At 64.0% G+C, this 19,090-nt stretch overlaps 2 protein-coding genes across 4 annotated transcripts in view; one reads left to right on the top strand and one right to left on the bottom strand.

Moving 5' to 3' along the window:
* The window catches only part of PTP4A3 (protein tyrosine phosphatase 4A3), a 33,865-nt gene extending 23,740 nt beyond the window's left edge, over positions 1 to 10,125 (top strand). For all 3 annotated transcript variants that reach the window (XM_087864562.1, XM_045778066.2, XM_045778065.2), the window contains exons 2-6: positions 2,101 to 2,996; positions 5,975 to 6,067; positions 7,803 to 7,933; positions 8,537 to 8,611; positions 9,565 to 10,125. In XM_087864562.1, coding sequence (XP_087720688.1) covers positions 2,892 to 2,996; positions 5,975 to 6,067; positions 7,803 to 7,933; positions 8,537 to 8,611; positions 9,565 to 9,682 — 522 coding nt within the window. In that variant the 5' untranslated portion in view covers positions 2,101 to 2,891 and the 3' untranslated portion in view covers positions 9,683 to 10,125. The remainder of the gene's footprint in view (positions 1 to 2,100; positions 2,997 to 5,974; positions 6,068 to 7,802; positions 7,934 to 8,536; positions 8,612 to 9,564) is intronic.
* Positions 10,126 to 12,925: 2,800 nt separating this feature from the next.
* LOC123779695 (maestro heat-like repeat family member 5) overlaps positions 12,926 to 19,090 on the bottom strand; it is a 67,872-nt gene continuing 61,707 nt past the window's right edge. Inside the window, exons 26-31 of the mRNA XM_087864561.1 lie at positions 15,606 to 15,782; positions 14,868 to 15,023; positions 14,117 to 14,239; positions 13,828 to 13,930; positions 13,516 to 13,590; positions 12,926 to 13,216 (exon numbers count right to left, since the gene is read on the bottom strand). Of these exons, the coding sequence (XP_087720687.1) occupies positions 13,119 to 13,216; positions 13,516 to 13,590; positions 13,828 to 13,930; positions 14,117 to 14,239; positions 14,868 to 15,023; positions 15,606 to 15,782 (732 nt within the window). The 3' untranslated portion in view covers positions 12,926 to 13,118. The remainder of the gene's footprint in view (positions 13,217 to 13,515; positions 13,591 to 13,827; positions 13,931 to 14,116; positions 14,240 to 14,867; positions 15,024 to 15,605; positions 15,783 to 19,090) is intronic.

Below are 19,090 nucleotides of genomic sequence, written 5' to 3'. Positions count from 1 at the left end.
CAAGTAGGGCTCTTGCCTCATGGTGGTGGGCCTAGGGGTTGGTTGCTGGCCAGCTTGGGTCACCCCTGCTTAGGTGCCCTGGGGCCTCACAGAGGGGGTGTGGTTGGGAGGAAGGGCCCCTCTCTGGGGAGTGAGGCATCACTGCTTGCTCCCACCTGGGTGTGGGGGCCCAGACTCTGCACAGACAAGTGGGGTGTGTGGCAAGACCCCAGCCCAGCCTGGGGTTGGTCCAACCTTGGCCCAGACCCCTGACCCCATTCTAGCCTAGATTCTGCTGCCTGTCCCCCAGCAGTCTAACCCCTCACCCCTGCCGGTAGGGGGCAACTTCAGGCTCAAGGGGACAGGAGTGTGGCCCTTCCCTGCCCCGTAGCCTTCAGCCCTGAGGACCTGTTTGGGGATACTGGGCAGCAGAGCTAGGCCCTCTGCTCTTGCCCATGGGTCTCCCTCCCCCCGTGCCCAACATCTGTGGGCAGTGAGATGGCAGGTCAGCCCCGCAGGGAGAGATCTGTAGTCCTGTGGCTTCCTTGGGCCTTTCTTCTTACTTTCCGGTAAACACGCACGTGCACACACACACTCGGGGACATCCTGCTGCCCCAGGAGGGACAGGTGTTTGTGTGCTGTTCAGGGCGCTTGCGGCTGTCTCTTTCCTCACCTGCACTCTGAGCTGAAGCTTGTTCTGGGATGGCTCAGGTTTAGGGCTGGCTGAACCAGGACAGGCTTCCTTCCCTCTGCCTTTTCTCCCCTCCTGGGACACTCCCCATTCAGCCCTCCCAGGACCATGGCGCAGGGTAGAGGGTGAGGTGTGCCACCTGCCCTGAGCCCAGGAACACCGGGGCAGCTGGTCCTTTCTTGCCCGGGGTCCCAGGCCTTGGGGGCTTCCTGCACCTAGGCTGAGACTCCACGAGCTCTGCTTGCCTGGTGGACAGCTGGAGAAGGGGGTGCTGGGGCAGGGACAAAGGTAAGAGGTGGTGGGTTGGGGGACGGAGGGCCTGGCTGGGAGAGCAGATGAGAGTGCTGTGGGTGGGGCTGGGGCCACATTCAGTGTCTGGAGGGGTCTGCTGACCACAGGGTCACAGCTGGAGGGACCACGGGGGCATCTTATATAACTCCTCATTGTGCAGATAGGGTTACTGAGGTCATTGACTGCCCAAGGTCTCCCAGCCCCTCTGTGGGGGTGGGGGTGGGGCTGGGTGCTTCTGCTGGGGTCCCTGGCCCAGGAACTTTGAGGCCCAGAGAGGGGCAGACAGGTGTGGAGGTGCCTGATAGCTGGCTCAGTGGCCTGGCGGTGTCCTTCCCTGGGGCCATCACAGTGTGAGCCACTCCTGGCCACCTGCACTGTCACGCCTTGGCACGTGCGGGTGGCCGGCTGGCCCTTTGGCCGCTGTGGTCTGCCTCTGCTTCTCCGAGCTCCCCGAGGGCAGAGGCCCGCTTGTTTACTCCCGTGCCTGGCCAGCCCTGTGGGTGAGTAGTGGAGACAGCAGAGGGGTGGAGGCAGGCGGGAGCCAGAGTATCCCACGGGACACATGGAGACGTGTTTGAGGTGGTTTACAGCCACGAACGGGGCAGCAACCCCCTCTCCGCACTGTGCCCTGGCACTTCGGCGTCCGTGCCTGAGCCCCTCTCCTGGAGGACTGGCCGCCCCAGAACGATCTGGGCTCCGAAATTCCACAGAGGCCCGAAATTCCACAGAGCAGCGTGGCTGTCCTTGGCTGGGGATGGGTGTCTGCTGGTCACAGGCTGCAAAGGGGGGACCAGGTTTGGGGTGGGGAAGGCAGGCCCCTGTTGCTACAGACTGCCTTGAATTCTGCTCATTGGGGTGTAGGACGCTCCTGGGGTGTGTATCCCTGGAATCCCTCCCTCTGTCCTTTTTCACTCCATCCTGCGGGCTGGCAGGGCCCTCTGAGTCCGCCCTGGCAGGAGCTGTCCTTCCTGTGCTCCCAGGTGGGGAAAGTGAGGCCTGATGAGAGTCACTCTCTCAGCACCATCCTGCATCAGGGCCCTAGGGAAGCATCGTCTGCGACAGCGGGGGTGGGCAGACTCGCACCCCTCCCCGGAGGCAGGGGTTCCCAGTGACCCCTTGTCTGTTCATTTTCTTTCCAGTCCTCCTGCAGACGTTGCCTGCTGCTGACCAGCCTGGGATTTATGGAGAGGGCCTCGTGGGGCAGCTCTGAATACTGCCGGGCCCAACATCACTGCCACACGTGCTGCTGAGGAGGCCCCTGTGCCTCTGGCCCTCACCATTGCCCTCGCCCACCGATGGCCCCTGCTGTCCGGCCCTGGGCCGCCTCTGCTGCCTGAGCCCCCGGGCCGTCTCCAGGACTCGCACTACCCCGATGGGGTAACGTGACAGAGGCCCTGAGTGCAGACCCGCCCGCCGCCACGGCTGCCGCTACCCCCCACCCAGGCTGCTTTGTGGGTTCAGTTCAAGTTCAGGTTTCGTCTGGTCCTTGAGGGTACGGGGCCCACCTTTGAGTGCAGGGGGCCGCTCGCCTGTCCACTGATGCAGACAGCGCTGGGCAGGGCCCCGGCGGCAGACTCACTCTGGGCTTTGTGAGGTTTTCTTGGCCGGGGTTTGGTTGTCCTTATTTTTACTTTTGCCCCTCGTCGTTACCCAGCTCCCAGAGGCGGGCGCGGGGACCGCCGCTCTCCCCTGGGGGCTGTGTCTTTCCTTCTCTTTGTAAAGAGCTGCACTCTCGCCCCTCGGCCCCTCCACCTCCCAGGTGTTTGCACAGTATCTGTGTGGGGGCCGCGGATTGACAACGCGGTTTCTGTCTGTCGGACAAGCACAGGGATCTCAGTCTCCTCGGGCCTGGGGGGTGGAGGGGGCCTCCCCGGTGCGGCCCCCAGCCCCGTGCCGCCCCTCCCCGGGCCTTACTCCGCCTCCGGAGGAGATGGCACGCATGAACCGGCCCGCCCCCGTGGAGGTGAGCTACAAGGGCATGCGTTTCCTGATCACGCACAACCCCACCAACGCCACTCTGAGCACCTTCGTCCAGGTGAGCGGCCGGCCGCATGTCCCACACGCTTCCCTCGTGTCGGTGGCGGGGGGGGGGTGCGGTTCGGGGCTGTCGAACCAAGTACTGCCCTTCAGAGCAGAGCTGTCGTCCCGGGGCCGGGGGAGCTCCGTGGGAGGGTCAGCAGCTCCCGGGCGGCCTGCAGGGTAGGACGGCTAGGACACGGGGGCTCCACGCGAAGTAGAGGGAGGCCGGCTCAGAGGTGGAAGGAACAGCGGGCATCTCCTCCGCAGCCACGGCCTGCGGCTGGAGCGGCCCTTGGCTGGCTGTGGGCCTCTGTGCAGAGGCTGTGCGGGAAGGAGGAGGGAGGGGTCCCACTGTGAGAAGTGGCTGCTGAAACAGCTGGGGCAGGCAGATAGGCCGGCCCAGCATGAAGTTCAGCTCCGTGGCCAGCCCAGGCTTCAGGAAGCCCGCTGGCTCTTAGGGAGGCCGTGGGTTAGAACGGGCTGGGCCGGAGGCTTCAGGGAGAAGATGTCTGGGAGGAGAGGCTGGGCAAGAGTCTGAGCTGGTTGCAAGGAGGAGTGGCCACTGTCGGTGTGACCACATGTGTTTGCAGAGCCTGCAGCTCTCCACATACCCTCCTGTGGGAGTCGGGCCTCTGCAGAGCTCCTTGCTGTTTGCAGAGCCTGCAGCTGCATGTAAATGCATTTGTGGTCTCAGCCCCTCAGCCCTTCCCTCTGCAACGTGAGAGCAGCCCCCCCATGGGTGTTCATTTTAATGAAACAGGGACTGGGGCGCAAGAGGACCTCGAACACTGTATAGACGGAGGCAGGGGGCACCGTGCCATCAGGGGCCTGGGCCCTGGACACTGTGCCAAGAGCCCTGCAGAGGAGGGCTGCCCCTCTTCACAACAGAGACCCTTGAGGTAACAGCAGGACCTGGGGAAAGACTCAGTCCGGCAGTCAGCCTGTGACTGGGCTCAGGTCTGTCTGTGACCAGGGTCAGGAGTCAGGGCTCAGTATGTGAGCAGGGTCAGGGCTCAGCATGTGACCAGGATCAGGGCTCAGCAGTTGACCAGGGTCAGGGCTCAGCATGTGACCAGAATCAGGTCTCAGCATGTGACCAGGGTCAGGTCTCCGAGTGTGACCAGGGTCAGTGCTCAGTGTGTGACAGGGTCAGGGCTCAGAGTGTGACCAGGGTCAGGCCTCAGAGTGTGACCAGGGTTAGTGCTCAGAGTGTGACCAGGATCAGGCCTCAGAGTGTGACCAGGGTCAGGGCTCAGAGTATGACCAGGGTCAGGCCTCAGAGTGAGACCAGGGTCAGGCCTCAGCATGTGACCGGAATCAGGGTTCAGCGTGTGACCAGGGTCAGGCCTCAGAGTGTGACAGGGTCAGGCCTCAGAGTGTGACAGGGTCAGGGCTCAGCGTGTGATGAGGGGCAGGGCTCCGAGTGTGACCGGGGTCAGTGCTCAGTGTGTAACCAGGGTCAGGGCTCAGAGTCTGACCACAATCTGGGCTCAGGGTGTGACCAGGGTCAGGGCTCAGTGTGTGACAGGGTCAGGGCTCAGAGTGTGACCAGGGTCAGGGCTCAGTATGTGACAGGGTCAGGGCTCAGAGTGTGACCAGGGTCCGGCCTCAGAGTGTGACCAGGGTCAGGGCTCAGGGTGTGACCAGGATCAGGGCTCAGCGTGTGTTGAGGACAGGGCTCCGAGTGTGACCGGGGTCAGTGCTCAGTATGTGACCAGAGTCAGGGCTCAGAGTGTTACCAGGATCAGGACTCAGCGTGTGACCAGGGTCAGGCCTGAGCGTGTAACCAAGGTCAGGGCTCAGGGTGTGACCAGAGTCAGGGCTCAGGATGTGACCAGAGTCAGGGCTCAGGATGTGACCAGGGTCAGTGCTCAGAGTGTGACCAGGATCAGGCCTCAGAGTGTGACCAGGGGCAGGACTCAGGGTGTGACCAGGGTCAGGGCTCAGGGTGTGACCAGGATCAGGCCTCAGAGTGTGAACAGGGGCAGGGCTCTGAGTATGACCGGAGTCAGTGCTCAGTGTGTGACCGGGGTCAAGGTCAGACCTTGTTGAGGGTGAGGGCTCAGAGTGTGACCAGGATCTTGGCTCAGAATGTGACCACAGTCAGGGCTCAGTGTGTGACCAGGGTCAAGGTGAGTCTGTGTTGAGGGTCAGTGCTCAGGCCTGGGCAGGTGCCTCCCTCTTTTCTGCATGCACAGAGGGATTCTGAGGTGACCCCGTGGCCTCAGAGCCCCGCCCACTTTCCTGTGTGCTGCATTCTCAGAATAGCGGTGTCTTGCCCTCATTGTGTCCCATGTCCCCACCGCATGATGAGGAGAGTCCAGCAGATAATTGCTCACTACTCTCAGAATAGCTGTTGGAGCAGGTGGGGTGGGAGCAGCCCCAGCATTGGCTCCTGTGGAGTGGACAGCCCCCACCCCGCCCTTAGAGGGTAAATATAAACAGCCTGGCTGTGAACTTGACCTTTTCTCTGGTAGCCTGGGGCTTCCCCGCGGGTGTGCAGGGCCTGGCTCCTTCCTGTCACAGAGCAGGTGCCGGCCCTGTGGCCTCTGAGGCCCCCCCGCCTGCTGAGGTCTGCCCCTGGAGATTTTGCAGGCCCTCGTGTGGGGTCCAGCTGTGCCCTCGGTGGGACCCGTCCATGAGACCCTGGCCAGGATTGTCCTGCTCCTGCTTTGTCTGGGAGATGCTGGCGCCATGGGGGGTCCCGAGCACCCAGGATGAGGGTGGGAATGTGCTGGAAGCTGGGCTTATGACGGGCTGGCCACTTTGCAGTGAGAGCAGGTGCGGACAGCCTGCCCGGAAGCAGCAGGAAGTCCCCTTCTCCCCATAGTGAGTCGTCGGGCGCGAAAGCCCACCACTGGTGGTTCTGCTGGGCATCAGCCTTTCTGTTTCGTTGAGGGGCATGGCCTTGCCCTGGGGGCCCCGGACGGGGGGGGGTGCGCACCCTGCGCCCTCAGCCCCTGCCCAGCCTGCCTTCGTCCTCTTGCCCGCCAGGACCTGAAGAAGTACGGGGCCACCACCGTTGTGCGAGTGTGCGAAGTGACCTATGACAAGGCCCCTCTGGAGAAGGATGGCATCACTGTCGTGGTGAGGGCCTCGGGGTAGCACTGCTGATGCCGGGGGAGGGGGGATGGCATCACTGTCGTGGTGGGGGCCTCGGGGCTCTGGGAGCACCACTGATGCCAGGGTGGGGGGGCGGCGGGCTGGACTGTGAGTGTGGAGCCCCTTGCTGGGAGGCGGGCATGCAGGGCCTGGCCGCATGGTTCTTGTCCCCCCCCACCCTGGCATGTTGGTGTGCCCGGGCCACGTGATGTTTGGGCACATGTCTAGAGTGGCTGAGCTCTGAGCTTGTGCCTGGCCAGTGGGGCCCAGGAGGCGGGCGCACGTGCCTGATGCACCGCTGTGGCTCCCAAGGCAGAGTCTCCCCAGTGCCGCAGCAGACAGGCGCCACCGCTGCTCACCGCACAACAGCCCCCGTGGGACTCTGCCAGGGCGAACCTGAGGCTCGGGTCAGCCGCTGTCTGAGGCCACGCCCGGAAGGTGCTGGAACCGCAGCGCCTGGGAGCGGTACTTTCATCATAGCCCCCTGCCGCCGCCCTTCCCGCAACCAGGTGGCTGGAGCTCTGACCTCCACAGCCCTGCCTGTGCAGGTGTCCTGAGCCGTGTGGAACAACAGGGGTCCTCGGGCCAGGGCTGTTGGCGGCGGCGGTGGGGGTTCCTGTGTGTCTTGCTGCCTGCTGTTCGGGGCGTCAGTGGGCAGCACTCTGGTGCGGAGGGGAGGGCCGGCACACCTGGGCCTTCCCTGGGGAAGCTCTCTGCAGAGCTGTGGGGAAGGGAGCCTGGGAGCTGTTTCCTTGGTCCCCTGGCCCTGGGGACCCAAGAGCAGGCAAAGGGTGGGGTGGCTGTGCTGCCGCCCGCCTGCAGGACGGGCCACAGGGCTGCGGCATCTCTCCTGGTGCAGGGCTGCCCAAGGCTCGGAGCAGGGATGAGGGCAGCGGGGGTCCAGCGGCCCCACCCAGCTCTGTGGGGCTTGGCCTGCCCAGCATCAGAAGATCCCTTAAACACTAGCTTTCCTCAGGGACGCACCTCCCCGTCAGCCTCGGTGGGCCATGTGGACTCTCCCTCTGTGCCAGACGGCTCTGGCTCTGGGCCAGCCCCCTCTGCCCCACCCGAGTCCTGACCCGGACTTCAGCATCTCCGTGCTCATGGCAGTGACCTGGGCCGGGCTAACCCTGCAGGCTCGCCTGTCCAGAGTGCCTGGAGAGGTGGGCAGTATACAGCTGAGTTTTCAAAACTGAGTGAATCCCCCAATGTCTGGAGAGGTTCCAGCTGTAACTGTCTGGAACCCACCGCCCAGAACAATGGGGCTCACCCTACTGCCCTTCCTTCACTCCTTCCTGGGCTGAGCCTGCTTTGCGCAGCTGGGCTGGGGGCTGGGGACAGGAAGAGGCACGTGTCAGCCGTGCTTGCGGCCCAGACCCCTTGGGCCTGCCGACCCAGACACACTCAGGCTGGTAAGGGTCAGGCTGTGACCCTGGAGTCCCAGCGCGGGCTGGCAGGGAGGGGATGTAGGGCTCACTGTGCTCAGGAAAGAAGAGGGCAGGGTGTTCCAGGAGGGCTTCCTGGAGATGGGGACAGTGGCAGTAAGCAGGAGAGGAGGAGCCTCGCCGCAGGGACCGCATGCCTGGCCAGCTCTCTGCCCTCCAGGGCCTGCTGTCTCACCCTCGTGGGGTTCTTCTGTGCTTCTCAGAGTGCCCACCTTGTCCCAGCCAGGGGCTAGCTGGCCCGGGCCCCCAGCCTCACGGGCTTCTGCCCTCCGCAGGACTGGCCGTTTGACGACGGGGCGCCCCCGCCCGGGAAAGTGGTGGAGGACTGGCTGAGCCTGCTGAAGGCCAAGTTCTGTGATGACCCGGGCAGCTGTGTGGCCGTTCACTGTGTAGCCGGCCTGGGACGGTGAGCTGGGGCACGGGGCTTGCTGAACGGCAGGATTCTGGGATCTGACGTGCTCTTATGTGTGGGTGCCAGGCCCCCGTCACGTGACCACAGGGGGGCAGTCCTTCCCCAAGTGTGACCCCACTCCCTGCTGCTGGGTTGCAACGTGGGTCCCTATGCTCCAGCTGAAGGAGCTGCCAGCCCGCTCCCCAGACGCAAAGACCCACCCCTTACCGCCAGGTGTCACTCAGTGACCTGGGCAGCACACCCCCAGTTTCAGGGCAAGGACTGGCAAGCGGGGTTGATGACCAGTATCAAGCCCTCATCTCAGGCCAGACACATGCCCAGCAGCTCCCCTCCCTTTGACTCATCAGCTTTACACTCGGGGAGCCGGAGGCACAGAGAGGGTGCCTGGCCCACCTGGGGCCACGCAGCAAGTGGTCGGGTTCAGCTGCCACCTAGGCCCTCTGTGGGAGAGGGGGCTGCCCTGGGGGAGCCTGGGCAGCTTTTTGGTGGGTGTGAGAGAGAAGGCATTGCCCTGTGCCTTCAGTGGCGGCCTGTCAGGGAAAGGGGTGGGGGATGGTGAGGGAAGGGCTGATGACTCAGCCCTGCGTCTGCCCCCAGGGCTCCGGTCCTCGTAGCACTGGCTCTCATCGAGAGCGGGATGAAGTATGAAGATGCCATCCAGTTCATCCGACAGTGAGTGGCCAGCGAGGGTGGGAGTGGAGGGCAGTTGTGCTCTCAGGGGTCTGGGTTTCGAGGGCCCTTATTCTGCACTCCCCACCCTGTAGGGCCCAGCGTCTTGCCAGCGGGCACTCCTGACCGCTGGCCACAGGGTGACCTCAGAGATGTCCCCAGTCCCATGCAGCCTCATGTTGGGGTAGTGACGCACTCGTGTGGGCCCCATAGCCCGGCCGTCCACCGGACGAGGACTGGTCCCTGTGTGTGGCTCCTGGTGCTGGGAGGTGTGGGTGGGGAGAGGCTCCCCACTCCATGGCCTGTGGCTTCGTGGATGGGGACAGGCGGTGGCACTGGCAGGTCCAAACCCCAGCGATGAGCACAGCTCAGACTTGTTCCTCGCTCCTATGACCCTTCCACGCGGTGGAGTGGGGGCTCCGCTCGGGGACCCTGGGGCTCTTGGCGAGCAGCCCTCCTCCAGTGTTGCTAGTCTTGGGGCTGGAGGGGCTCTGGAAGCCGTGCCTGGCAGACGTGTGTCTCTTCTGCTCGCACTTCGTTGGCCAGAGCAGTCCACGGCTATGCTCGAGATCTTGGGTGGGTGGGGACGGATGCCCTCCTGAAGGGCGTGGTGGGCAGCCTTAGGTGTCCCCCACATCCTGTCACCTGTCACCTGAGGTCCCCCTGTTCCTCCCTCCCTCCTGGGCTGCGAGATGCCCAGGCTCTACCCTGTGTCCCTGTAGGAGCCCGTGGCCTGGGGGTGGGGTGGTACCGAGTAAACGAGGGGGCCTTGGGAGGGTGGGTGCCGTGGGGGTGCTGGAGGAGGTGATAGCAAGGGGAGCTGAGGACCATCAGCAGTGACAGCAGGTAGGGGAGGGGTGATGCCAGCAGGGGGAATAGCCAGGGCGGAGGCCCTCCCTGGAGCTGGGTGGTGCTGCACCATCCGGCCTGACTGCACCCCTGTCCCGTCTCCCCAGGAAGCGGCGTGGAGCCATCAACAGCAAGCAGCTCACCTACCTGGAAAAATACCGGCCTAAGCAGAGACTGCGGTTCAAAGAGCCGCACGCGCACAAGACCAGGTGCTGCGTCATGTAGCCCAGGGGCTGCGAGCGGGGACCCCGCGCCCCCCGCTGCCGGCTTGCCTTCTCTCCCGGCCCTCAGCACCCCGTCCAGCGGGTCCAGCTCGCCCTGCCTGTCCTGTGCTGGCTCCTGTTTCTCCCCGTGTCTCCGTGTGCCCGACTCCGCCGCTCTGGGGACCCGCGCTTCCCTTCGTCCCCCTGCCCTGCGTCTCTGCCTCTGGGCCTTGTCTCTCTGAGGCTTAGATGGGGCGCGCCTGACCCTCTTAACCCCTGCCCTCCTGCAGGGTCTCCCGGGCAGCTTTCCTCTCAGGCTCATTTGTCAGGGAGCAGGTGTATTTTTTAGCCATTGGGCCTGACCCCAGCTCCACGGCCTCTCGCCCCGACCTGCACTTTCAATTATGGGGTCTGGAGACCATCAGATGTCCTGGACACTCGAAGGCAATAAAACAGGTTCCTGTGGCTGTGTGTGCCTGGAGAGCGGGGTGCGGGGCCGGGCGGGGTGGACCGGGGCCTTGGGAGACCGAGTGGAGCCCAGGGAGGCCCTCCTGCTGGCTGCACTGGGGCTCCCCCTGGCGTCCGTGCTGGGTCCCCGCGCTCCCTGGATGGGGCAGAGCGAGCATCACTCCCACGTGGCCTGGGTGGGGCCCCGCCCTGGTGCCTTGCCATGTTTTGGGAAGGTGGGCTGGGGCATCAGAAGGCAAGGACGGATCACCAGTGTCGCCCCTCTATAAGACAGGCTGGGGCTCGCTCGGTAATTCCTCAGGGCCTCGTGTCCAGTGGGGTGGCCGCTCAGTCCTGCCCCCACCAGGTGTCCTCGTTTCAGCCCTAAAGGCCCAGAGGAGGGTGTAGACGGGGGTAACTGGCTTGGCTCCAGGTGGAGGGACACGCCATCCCATCGGCCCAGGAGAGGGAGGGGAGGCCAGAGGGCAGAGAGAGACCCTAGGGCCCACAGGGTGAGTGAGTCTGGGGGTGCAAGAGGGGCCGGCAGGCATGCTGGGGGTGTGGACTGCCATGCTCAGGTCTCCCAGAGCTGGGGGCCAGCCCTTCCCTGTGCGGGGCACAGCCAGGAAGAGGGGGCCCAGGGTGGCCTGGCTGGCGTGTGGAGAGGCTGGGGGGTGGGGGTGGGTGTCTGTGCGATTCCCTGTCCCCAGGCACTGTGACCCACCTGTGAACACTACCCAGGGGCCTTCGCTGATGGCATTTCTCCCAGTCGCTGGGACCCAGTGCCTGTCAGGAGTCACAGCTCTGGGCCTGGCATCAGGCCTTCTCCCACCTGCATCTCCCTTGCCTTCACCTCCCTCCCTCCGTCCTGCGCCCGACACACACTCGGGGACAGGTCTGCGGGGAAGGGCTCCACCAGCTACCCGGTCGGGACCCGTTTTCCCAGGGGAGGCGGTGTGCCCAGGAGGGGCAGCGGCCAGGCCTCAGCCCAGAGTCGTGTGCATGGAGGCAGGTGCCCTGCCTGGGCCCGTCCTGTTAGTACTTGGCCGGAGGGCCCTGGGGTGCTGCGTGGGCCGCCCCTTCCTCGGGGCCCTGGGGGTTGACCAAGGGAGACACAGGCCCGTCCCTCTGTCCCCCGGCCTGCTGCAGCTGGCCTGGCAGTGCACTGTTACCGCTGGCACTGTAAATGGGGCGCTGTCCATGTGGCCGGCTCCACAGAGCCCAGCCGCCCTGCTAGGTAGGAGTTGGGCCCGCCCCGATCCCAGACTCGAGGCTTGTCTGTCGTGCCACTGTCGGCTCCAGGCCCACCCGCTCCAAGTTTTCACTGAACCAGACTTCCCGGAGCAGAGTGTGGAGGAGGCCTGCCCACTGCCCAGTAGGGGCCAGAGGATGAAACCCCCCTTTTAGGGGTCCTTTCAGGGACCACAGTCACCAGGCTGGACCACGGGGACCCCATTAACCCACTCCTTGATTCCAAAAGAGCACATCCCTCATGCCCCAGCCAGGGGGTCAGAGCATCCGTGGGGGTCAGTGCACAGGATGGGAGTCGGGAAAAGGCAAGCCCCCCGCCCCCGTCACTCCTTGGGCGGCTCTATTCAGAGCTGGAGGGACGGATAAGATGGTGGCTGCAGATCCCAGCTCTTTCTGGGCTCCCAGGGGGAGAGGGGGCCCGAAGCTCTACCAAATGAAACATCGGAGCCAGCAAATTCGTGCTCCGTGAAGGTTGCTGTATTTCTTCAACCCACCATCCAAGTTGCGGGGCCTCCCCCGTGCCAGCCCCGTGCAGCTGCATCCCTGCCCCGAGGGGCTCACAGTCTCTAGGGGTGGGGTGGGGTGAGAGCCTGGGAGTTTGTCTGGTGCAAGGGAGGGGCGGCTCAGGCCCTGGGGGGCTGTGGAGGGGCTGGGGTGGGGGTTCCCTCCGGCGGGGCTCGTCCTCAGATGGGGCAGTGTGGAGGCCCCCAGACGGGAGAGAGTGGGGAAGGTGCCCCAGGTGGAAAAAGCTTCCTGCACAAAGGTGTGGAGGGGGGTCTGTGTTTTCACCTGGCAGGTAAGGCTGGTGGGGGGCTGGCTGGTCTGGTGGGGGTCCTGAGAGGGACAGCCTGGGGGTGAGGCCCTAGGAAGAACTTCAGCAGGCAAGGGAAAGACCCACCTGCCCATTTCCATGTGGGAAACCAAGTCTGAGAAGGGAGGACCTGGCTGAAGGTCAGGTGGGCCTCCAGGTGGCTGCCTGGGAGGTGGGGGGTCCCTGCTAGGAAGGAACCTCCTCTGGACTCAGCCCTGCGAGGGATCTTGGGAGGAAGGTCTTACTACCCATTTTACAGATGGACTCGCTGAGGCTGTGAGAGCAGAGGCCCTGCTTCAGGCCACACAGCTCCTCCAGGCCGCATCGGGAGGGCCTGGCTCCGGCCCGGGCTGGGTCTGCTGCCAACCCCAGGTGCCGGCCCTGACGGGCCCACGAGGATCGGGCTCAGGGTGGAGGGAGACCTGGAGTCCCCTATACTGAGGAGACCCGCCAAGGGACCGTTTCCCTACTGCCAGCCCTTGGTGACTCTAGAGCTCCAAGCCAGAGATGAGCTGAAGGCTCAGGCGTGGGGGCAGCCCTGGCGAATGGCTCCATTCCACTGTGGCTGCCCTCAGAGGGCCTTTGCGCGCAGGACGCTGGCAGGCATGGCCTGGGCTGTGGTCAGGTGGAGTCCCCTGACCTCCACGAGTGCGGGGGCTGTCATTGGCGGGACCCTGCACAGACTTCACAGTTCGTCTCTGGGAGACCTGCTCTGCCCCCCACCCCCCCATCTGCCAGGCCTGCTGGTGTCCCCTGGGCTTGCCTCGGTCCTCTGGGGCCGTGAGGTCGTGGCCAGGGAGCCGACAGGTGTGACGCTTCTTTGTTGAATCTAGATCTTTCTTTCAAATGGAAAAATGTTATGCAACCAAGCTCTTTGTGGACGGGGCAGGGCTGACCGATTTGGTGGGCACAGGGGAGGAGGAGGGGGGTGAGGGAGGACGGCCGGAGGTCACTGCGGTCTGGCTGCCACCGTCTGAAGGAAGGAGAACTGTCTGGTGGCAAATTCCCGGATTCCGGGCTCTGGGTCTTTTTTGAGATCTTCAAAAGCTCCAGGGGAGGAGACACAAATCAGAGGTGACTCGGGGTCCCGTCTGCCCACAGCCCCACCCTGGTGGAGGGAGCCGGGGGTCCCAGACCCTCTTTCCAGCAGGGGTGCGGGCGGCAGGGGAACGTCACCCAGACCCCACCTCCTCTGCCTCCCAGGCCTGGGGGGCTGCCCTCCCCCACCCCACCTGTTCCACGCCCCAGACTTTTGGGAGCCTCGGGTGGTGTGAGTGGGTGTGAGCCCCCGTCTCACACCCCAGAGGTGGGCTGGGAGGGACGCCGGCAGACACGGGGCTGCTTACTGGAGAACAGCAGGTTTGTGTCGACACTGTTCACCATCTGGGACACGGCCTGGGGATGGTAGCAGGTGGTGTAACCTGTGTGACAGACAGAGGAGTTGGCGGCGCAGGGGGGCTTGCTGGCGGGTGGGGGCTCAGACCCTCTCCTGCCCTTCTGGGGCCCCTCACCCACCACCCCTCCTCTCTTGCCGGCGGACCCTGGGCTGTGTTGTGGTAGCCTGGCAGGTGCTAGTGGGCGGACCAGGGCAGGTGAGGGTCAGGGCACTCAGGCGGGGCAGGCCCGGAGGGTTCCGGAGCCTGGCCACCCCCGCTCACCGATGAAGAGCGCCGCCCAGGTCTTGATGTGACGGTGGCGGCTGTGCAGGTAGCTGAGGGCCTGCGCCAAGTGGATGCTGAACTCCTCCTGGCTGTGGGTCATCTGGCCGGAGGACAGCGTGCTGTGCTCGCTGGACCCCGGACCCCGGCCAGGCCCCACCCCTGAGGCCCCTGGGGCTGTGTGTGGGGTGAGGAGCACAGGGGAGCCCCGAGCCTGGAGCTTGGCCCTAGCCCCCCAGCCCGGCCTTCCTCCCCACGGCAGCGTGTCCCTGCACCCCGGGCCCCTCACCAGGCAGGTCCAGAGGAAGTGGCGGGCGCTGAGGCCCCCCTCCCAGGCCAGCGTGCAGAAGAGGGTGTGCCGCAGCCGCCACCGGAGCAGCACGGCGCAGCGGTAGAGGGCAAACTTGGCCTGCTGCGGGGACAGCCACGGGAGGGGTCACCGGCTGCCCACGCGCTCCGCGAGGGAGGTCTGTCCCCTCCCCAGACCACGAGCTCCGTGTGGAGTCTGAGGCCCGATGCTGTCCTCCCCAGCTGTGCTCTCAGCCCACCCTCCGCCCCCGGGGAGCCCTCACTCCTGCCCCAGTGCCTGGCCGCATTCCCCCCATTCCTTTGGGAACTGGCCGCTTGTTGCCTTTCTTCTTGATGGCCAGGACCCCGGGGAGGCCGAGCTGTGTCTTCCTGGGCTCAGCACAGGGCCTGGCTGGCACATAGGGAAGCTTGATCATTTCACCAAGTTCAGTGAACGACCCGAGCCCTCAGCCTGTGTCGGGTGCTGGGGACGCAGCAGCGAGCGGAACGGCCAGGGGCTGCCCCCACAGACCGCACGGCTGCACGTGAGCACGTGTGCTTGTGTGTGTGTGCACGTGTGCACAGGGTGGACCTCAGTCCACCAGGGAAACCACCTCAGGTCCACACTGCTGCCCCAGGGAGCAGCCTTGCCCTCAGGTGGCCCTACTGCCCTCTGCAGAGCCTCGCTCCGTGGCCCCGGCCACCTGTGTCTTCCCAGCGCACCCAGGGAAAGCCCCCCGGCAGGCACTGACCGTGATGACGGCTGGACAGCAGTCCTTCAGGTGCAGGAGCAGGGGCACCATGCTCTGGTGTACCTGGGTCCGCAGGCCACTCAGCTCCCTGCCCGCCATGGCTGCCACCAGGTCCCCGAACAATGCCATGGCCGCCGCCCGGATCCCATCCCGCTCCTGCAAGGCAGGGCTCAGAGCCACAGCTGAACCCACCTGGGGCCCCAGTCTCCACCCAACTTGGGACCCCCACCCTATGGAGGGAATGGGGCTCAGTTCCCGCAGCAGAGCCCTCACCAGGCTCCGGGCCCCTGGGGCAGGGCAGTGCCTCCCCCGTCAGAAAGGCCCCCTTGTGGGTCCCAGGCCTTCTGCAAGGACATGAACTCATGTCTCACAATCTCATCCTGACCACCCAAGGGTCATGAATGCAGCTGGGGTCTGGGCCTTATCCCTCTAGTTCCCCAGTGAAGGGAAACAGTAGCTGTGAACGAGGGACAGTCAGGAAGGTGAGGACCTCAGGGCTGGAGGGTGAAGGGTGCTGTTGGTCCAGCCTCGTGGGGAAGGGGACGAGCGCCACCTGGTGGCCACTCAGCCCGGCTCAGCCCAGGTGTCCCAGGTGCACACCCAGGTATCCCCCCCAGAGCCTTGTCTGCCTCCCCAGCCCAGGTGGACAGCAGCTGGGGTCCCCCTGCCTTTAAGGGCTGAGATAGTCACAGGAGGAGCACAAGTAGGGGCACGCTGCCTCCTCCTGGGGGCACTCACGTCGTCAAAAAAGGAGCGGGCGTTGATGGCGACCCCGAGGCTTTGGGCAGCTGCGCCCCGTGCGCCCAGGCGGTGCAGCACGTCGGACACGGTGCCCATGACCTGCACGACCACCTGCTCGCTGTTCTGGAAGAAGCCGTTGAGGAAGGGTGGCAGCTGTCCACAGAGCAGGCTTCCCTAGGGGTGGTGGGGGCTGGTGGGCTGAGGGCGCTGGGACTGGCTGCTCCCATACCTGACCCAGCCCTGCTGTTTGCACCTGGAGCAAACTCGGCCCCTCCCTCCGCGGCCCCACCCCAGCCCCCATCCTGGCCGGGGCACCTGCATCGCCCCTGCATGCCTGCCCGGCATCGTCCCCCCAACCTCACTGGGATCCCACCCTGGCTCTGCACACAGCAGCTGTGCTCCTAGCTCTGGTCTGCCCACCAGGAGCTGTGTGGACATGGACAGGGCTTTCCCTCTCTGAGGGGGTCCTCCTGGGGCTAAGGGATATTAACCCCCCTTGCTAGTGGGCTCCCAGCTGTTTCTTTCTCCTGTCACCATGCTGGCCAGAAGGCCCCTCGCCCTGTCCTGGAGACCACCCGCCCCTTCCTCCGCCTCACCCTGCCTTTGCCCCCTTCCCGGCCTCCCTGTGGGTCAGCCGGGGCCCTGGGGCAGGACGAGACAAGGTCGGTCAGGTGTGCACAGACTGAGGTCACTGGCTCCTCCCATCTCAGTGACCATGTCCCACGTTCACACTACTTTACAAAAGACTGAGTTCGTTTTCAGCCAGTTCTGTCTGCTTGTCTTGTTTGCCTCGCATTCACGAACCGTCCAGATGAACGGCCGGATGGCAAGATGTCGGCTAATGGGTGTTTCCCGCCACTGGGCCCCTCATCAGTGATAGCGTGTGAGAGCCAGGGTGATTTTTACAGCTCTAAAACAAGTTTTAGGCCACGTCATTGGCTTCCTGAGCTCTTTGGTTTGGTTTGGTTTAGAATATTAAACGTTTTCAGCCAATGAGTTAACAGCAACAAACACTTTCTGAGCACCTACTGGGTGCAGCGAGGGTACTGGGATATAGGACAGGGGTTCTGGCGTTGGACGGAACAGGCAGAATGGGGTTTAATGGGAAGGACCAGAAAACAAATGAAGCACGAACAACGCGATGTGGGTCAGAAGGTGGCAAGCAATCTGAGAGAAGATAAAGCAGGGTGGGGGTGGAGCTGGCTGTGGTGGAGGCCGCGGCAGGGGGGGTGGCGGTGGGGGTGGTGGTTACAAAACTTTAATTTCAAGTAGGATCAGAGAAGATGTCACCAAGAAGGTGACCACTGAGGAAATTCTTACAGAGGTGCAGGAAAAGCATTCTAGCAGAGGGTGTGGCATGTGCAAAGGCCCTGAGGCAGAAGCATGCCTGCCCTGTTTGTGAGCAGAGGAGAAACTGATTCAAATCATCACAGGAGCCGGCTGGCTGCTGGGGGAGCCTACACTGCAAAGGAGAAGGGGCAGCTATTGGGACCAGGTAGGGGGTGCCTGTCTGGGAGATGCTGGTGGCTTCAGGGAGGGCAGCAGGGCAGTGGGAGAACAGGTGCATTCTGGGTTTTCTTGGGATTTTTTTATTGCCTGGACGGCCCCAAGGTTTGGGGTCCCCCTCAGCTGAGATGAGGGTTGTGGAGGCACCTGTTTGGGCTGGGGGGGGGGTTGGGGGTGAGGAGTTTGTGCACATGCTGAGTTTGAGAGGCCAGCTAGGATCCCAGCAGTGAGTCACGGCTGGAGTCCAGGGCTGGGGTTGGGATGCAGATCTGGGGCCAGTCGGCCAGTCGATGGTACTCGAAGATTGGAGAAGGTCAGCAAGGGAGCGGCGAAGACAGGGCCGAAGAATGGGGGGGGTGGGGCGGGTCCAGTGCCAGGCCGGGGACGGGAGGAGAGACCAGCAGAGCTGAAGAGGATGTGGGAGCGACCTGGGAGGGAAACCAAGCGAGCGAGGGGTCCTGGGCCAAGGGGATGGAAGTCCCCCAGAGCCGTGTGCTGATGGGCCCAACAAGGCGTCCCGCGGGGCGAGGTCCCAGGGGCCGTGCGCCAGGCGGTTGCAGGCTGGCGGCGCGGCTGGCTGACTCCATGCCTGTGTTTGCACGGTTTCTAGTGGAATGCTTCATTAGGCGTCATGGTGATGGCGTCTTCTTACAATTCCCAACAAGCACAAAGGGCCTCTTGCTAGGGGGGCTCCTGCTGCGGTGGCCACGTGGGTGCCCAGGAGATGGACTCCCCCCGAAGCGCCACCACGCGGTCCATCGACTGGAGCGGAAGTGAGTGATGCCCTTGTGGGTTGTGCCCTCAAAGCATGGGGTGTGCTGCTGGCTGGAGTGGACACAGTGGGCAGCACCCGGGGCTGGAGGCAGGGGTGCACAGCAAACGAGGAGGAGCCTGACCTCCCGAGAGTGCAGACCAGGATGGCCGCACCCCTGTGAGAGAAACGCACGTCCGCCTTGCTAAAGCCGCCATTAGCTTGGCCCTTCTGCGTGGGCGGCACCTCTGGCCTCCTCGGACACTGGCCACCACCCAGCAAGTGCCGTCCGTGTTTGACGGTAGACGGTGGCTGGGAAGGCGGGGAGGGAACAGTCCCACACGGCCTGGCAGAGGGCACCTCTCTGGTGTGGGGGCGCTGAGCTGAACGTTGACCCTCAGCCCTGCGGCCTGCTCTGTCCCCCCAGGTCCGCTGATCCTGCCCCACCCCAGCAGGCCCCAGGGCTGGCAGTGCTCTGGATCCCCCTGCCCACCCCCAGCCCCACTGTAGCCAGCAGCCCACACCCCACTTGGGAGTCATGCCCCTTCCCCGGCCCTGGCTGTCCTGGTCTGGCAGCGCTCCTGTCTGTCTTCTCCGTTCCCCGCAGGACCCACCCAATGCAGGGCATGGAGGCACATGGAAACTTCCTACTGATTGTCTGCCTGCAGGAACAGCTGGAGAAAGGTGTACGGATGACTGACCACCGACTGACTGACTGACCAACCAATTGAGTGACTGACTGACTGAATGAATGATGGAGCAAATGTGAATAACTGAGTGGATGCATAATAAATAAAGAATGAACAAAAAATAATGAAAGAATAAGTCATAAATGCAGGGCCCAAGGAACAATGGATGGACAGACGGGGGGATGGATGGGTGGATGGGTGGATGGAAAGGTGGACAGATGGACGGGTGGATAGGGGAATGGACAGATGGATGGGTGTGTAGGTAGGTGGACGAGTGGATGGGCAGATGAATGAAGAAAGGTTATTCTCCCTTATTAAGTACCTACAGTGTGTCATGTGCAGGACAAAGGGCTCTGCCGGCAGTGACCCTAGTGGTGATCTCCTCTCACCCACGTGCAGACATGCAAGGTGAACAAAGCGGGAGGGAAGTGGGCTGACCGGCAGGAGGCTGCTGAATCTCTTTGGAACCTGGTCCTTCATGGCCCCCCTGCCATCAGACACTTTCTCCCACAAGCCCTGTGAATGCTTATGTTCAG

The sequence above is a fragment of the Ursus americanus genome, chromosome 9, assembly GCF_024610735.1.
Source record: "Ursus americanus isolate L20-20 chromosome 9, mUrsAme1.1.p, whole genome shotgun sequence".
Classification (NCBI taxonomy): domain Eukaryota; kingdom Metazoa; phylum Chordata; class Mammalia; order Carnivora; family Ursidae; genus Ursus; species Ursus americanus.
This window is presented reverse-complemented; position numbering and strand designations above follow the sequence as displayed.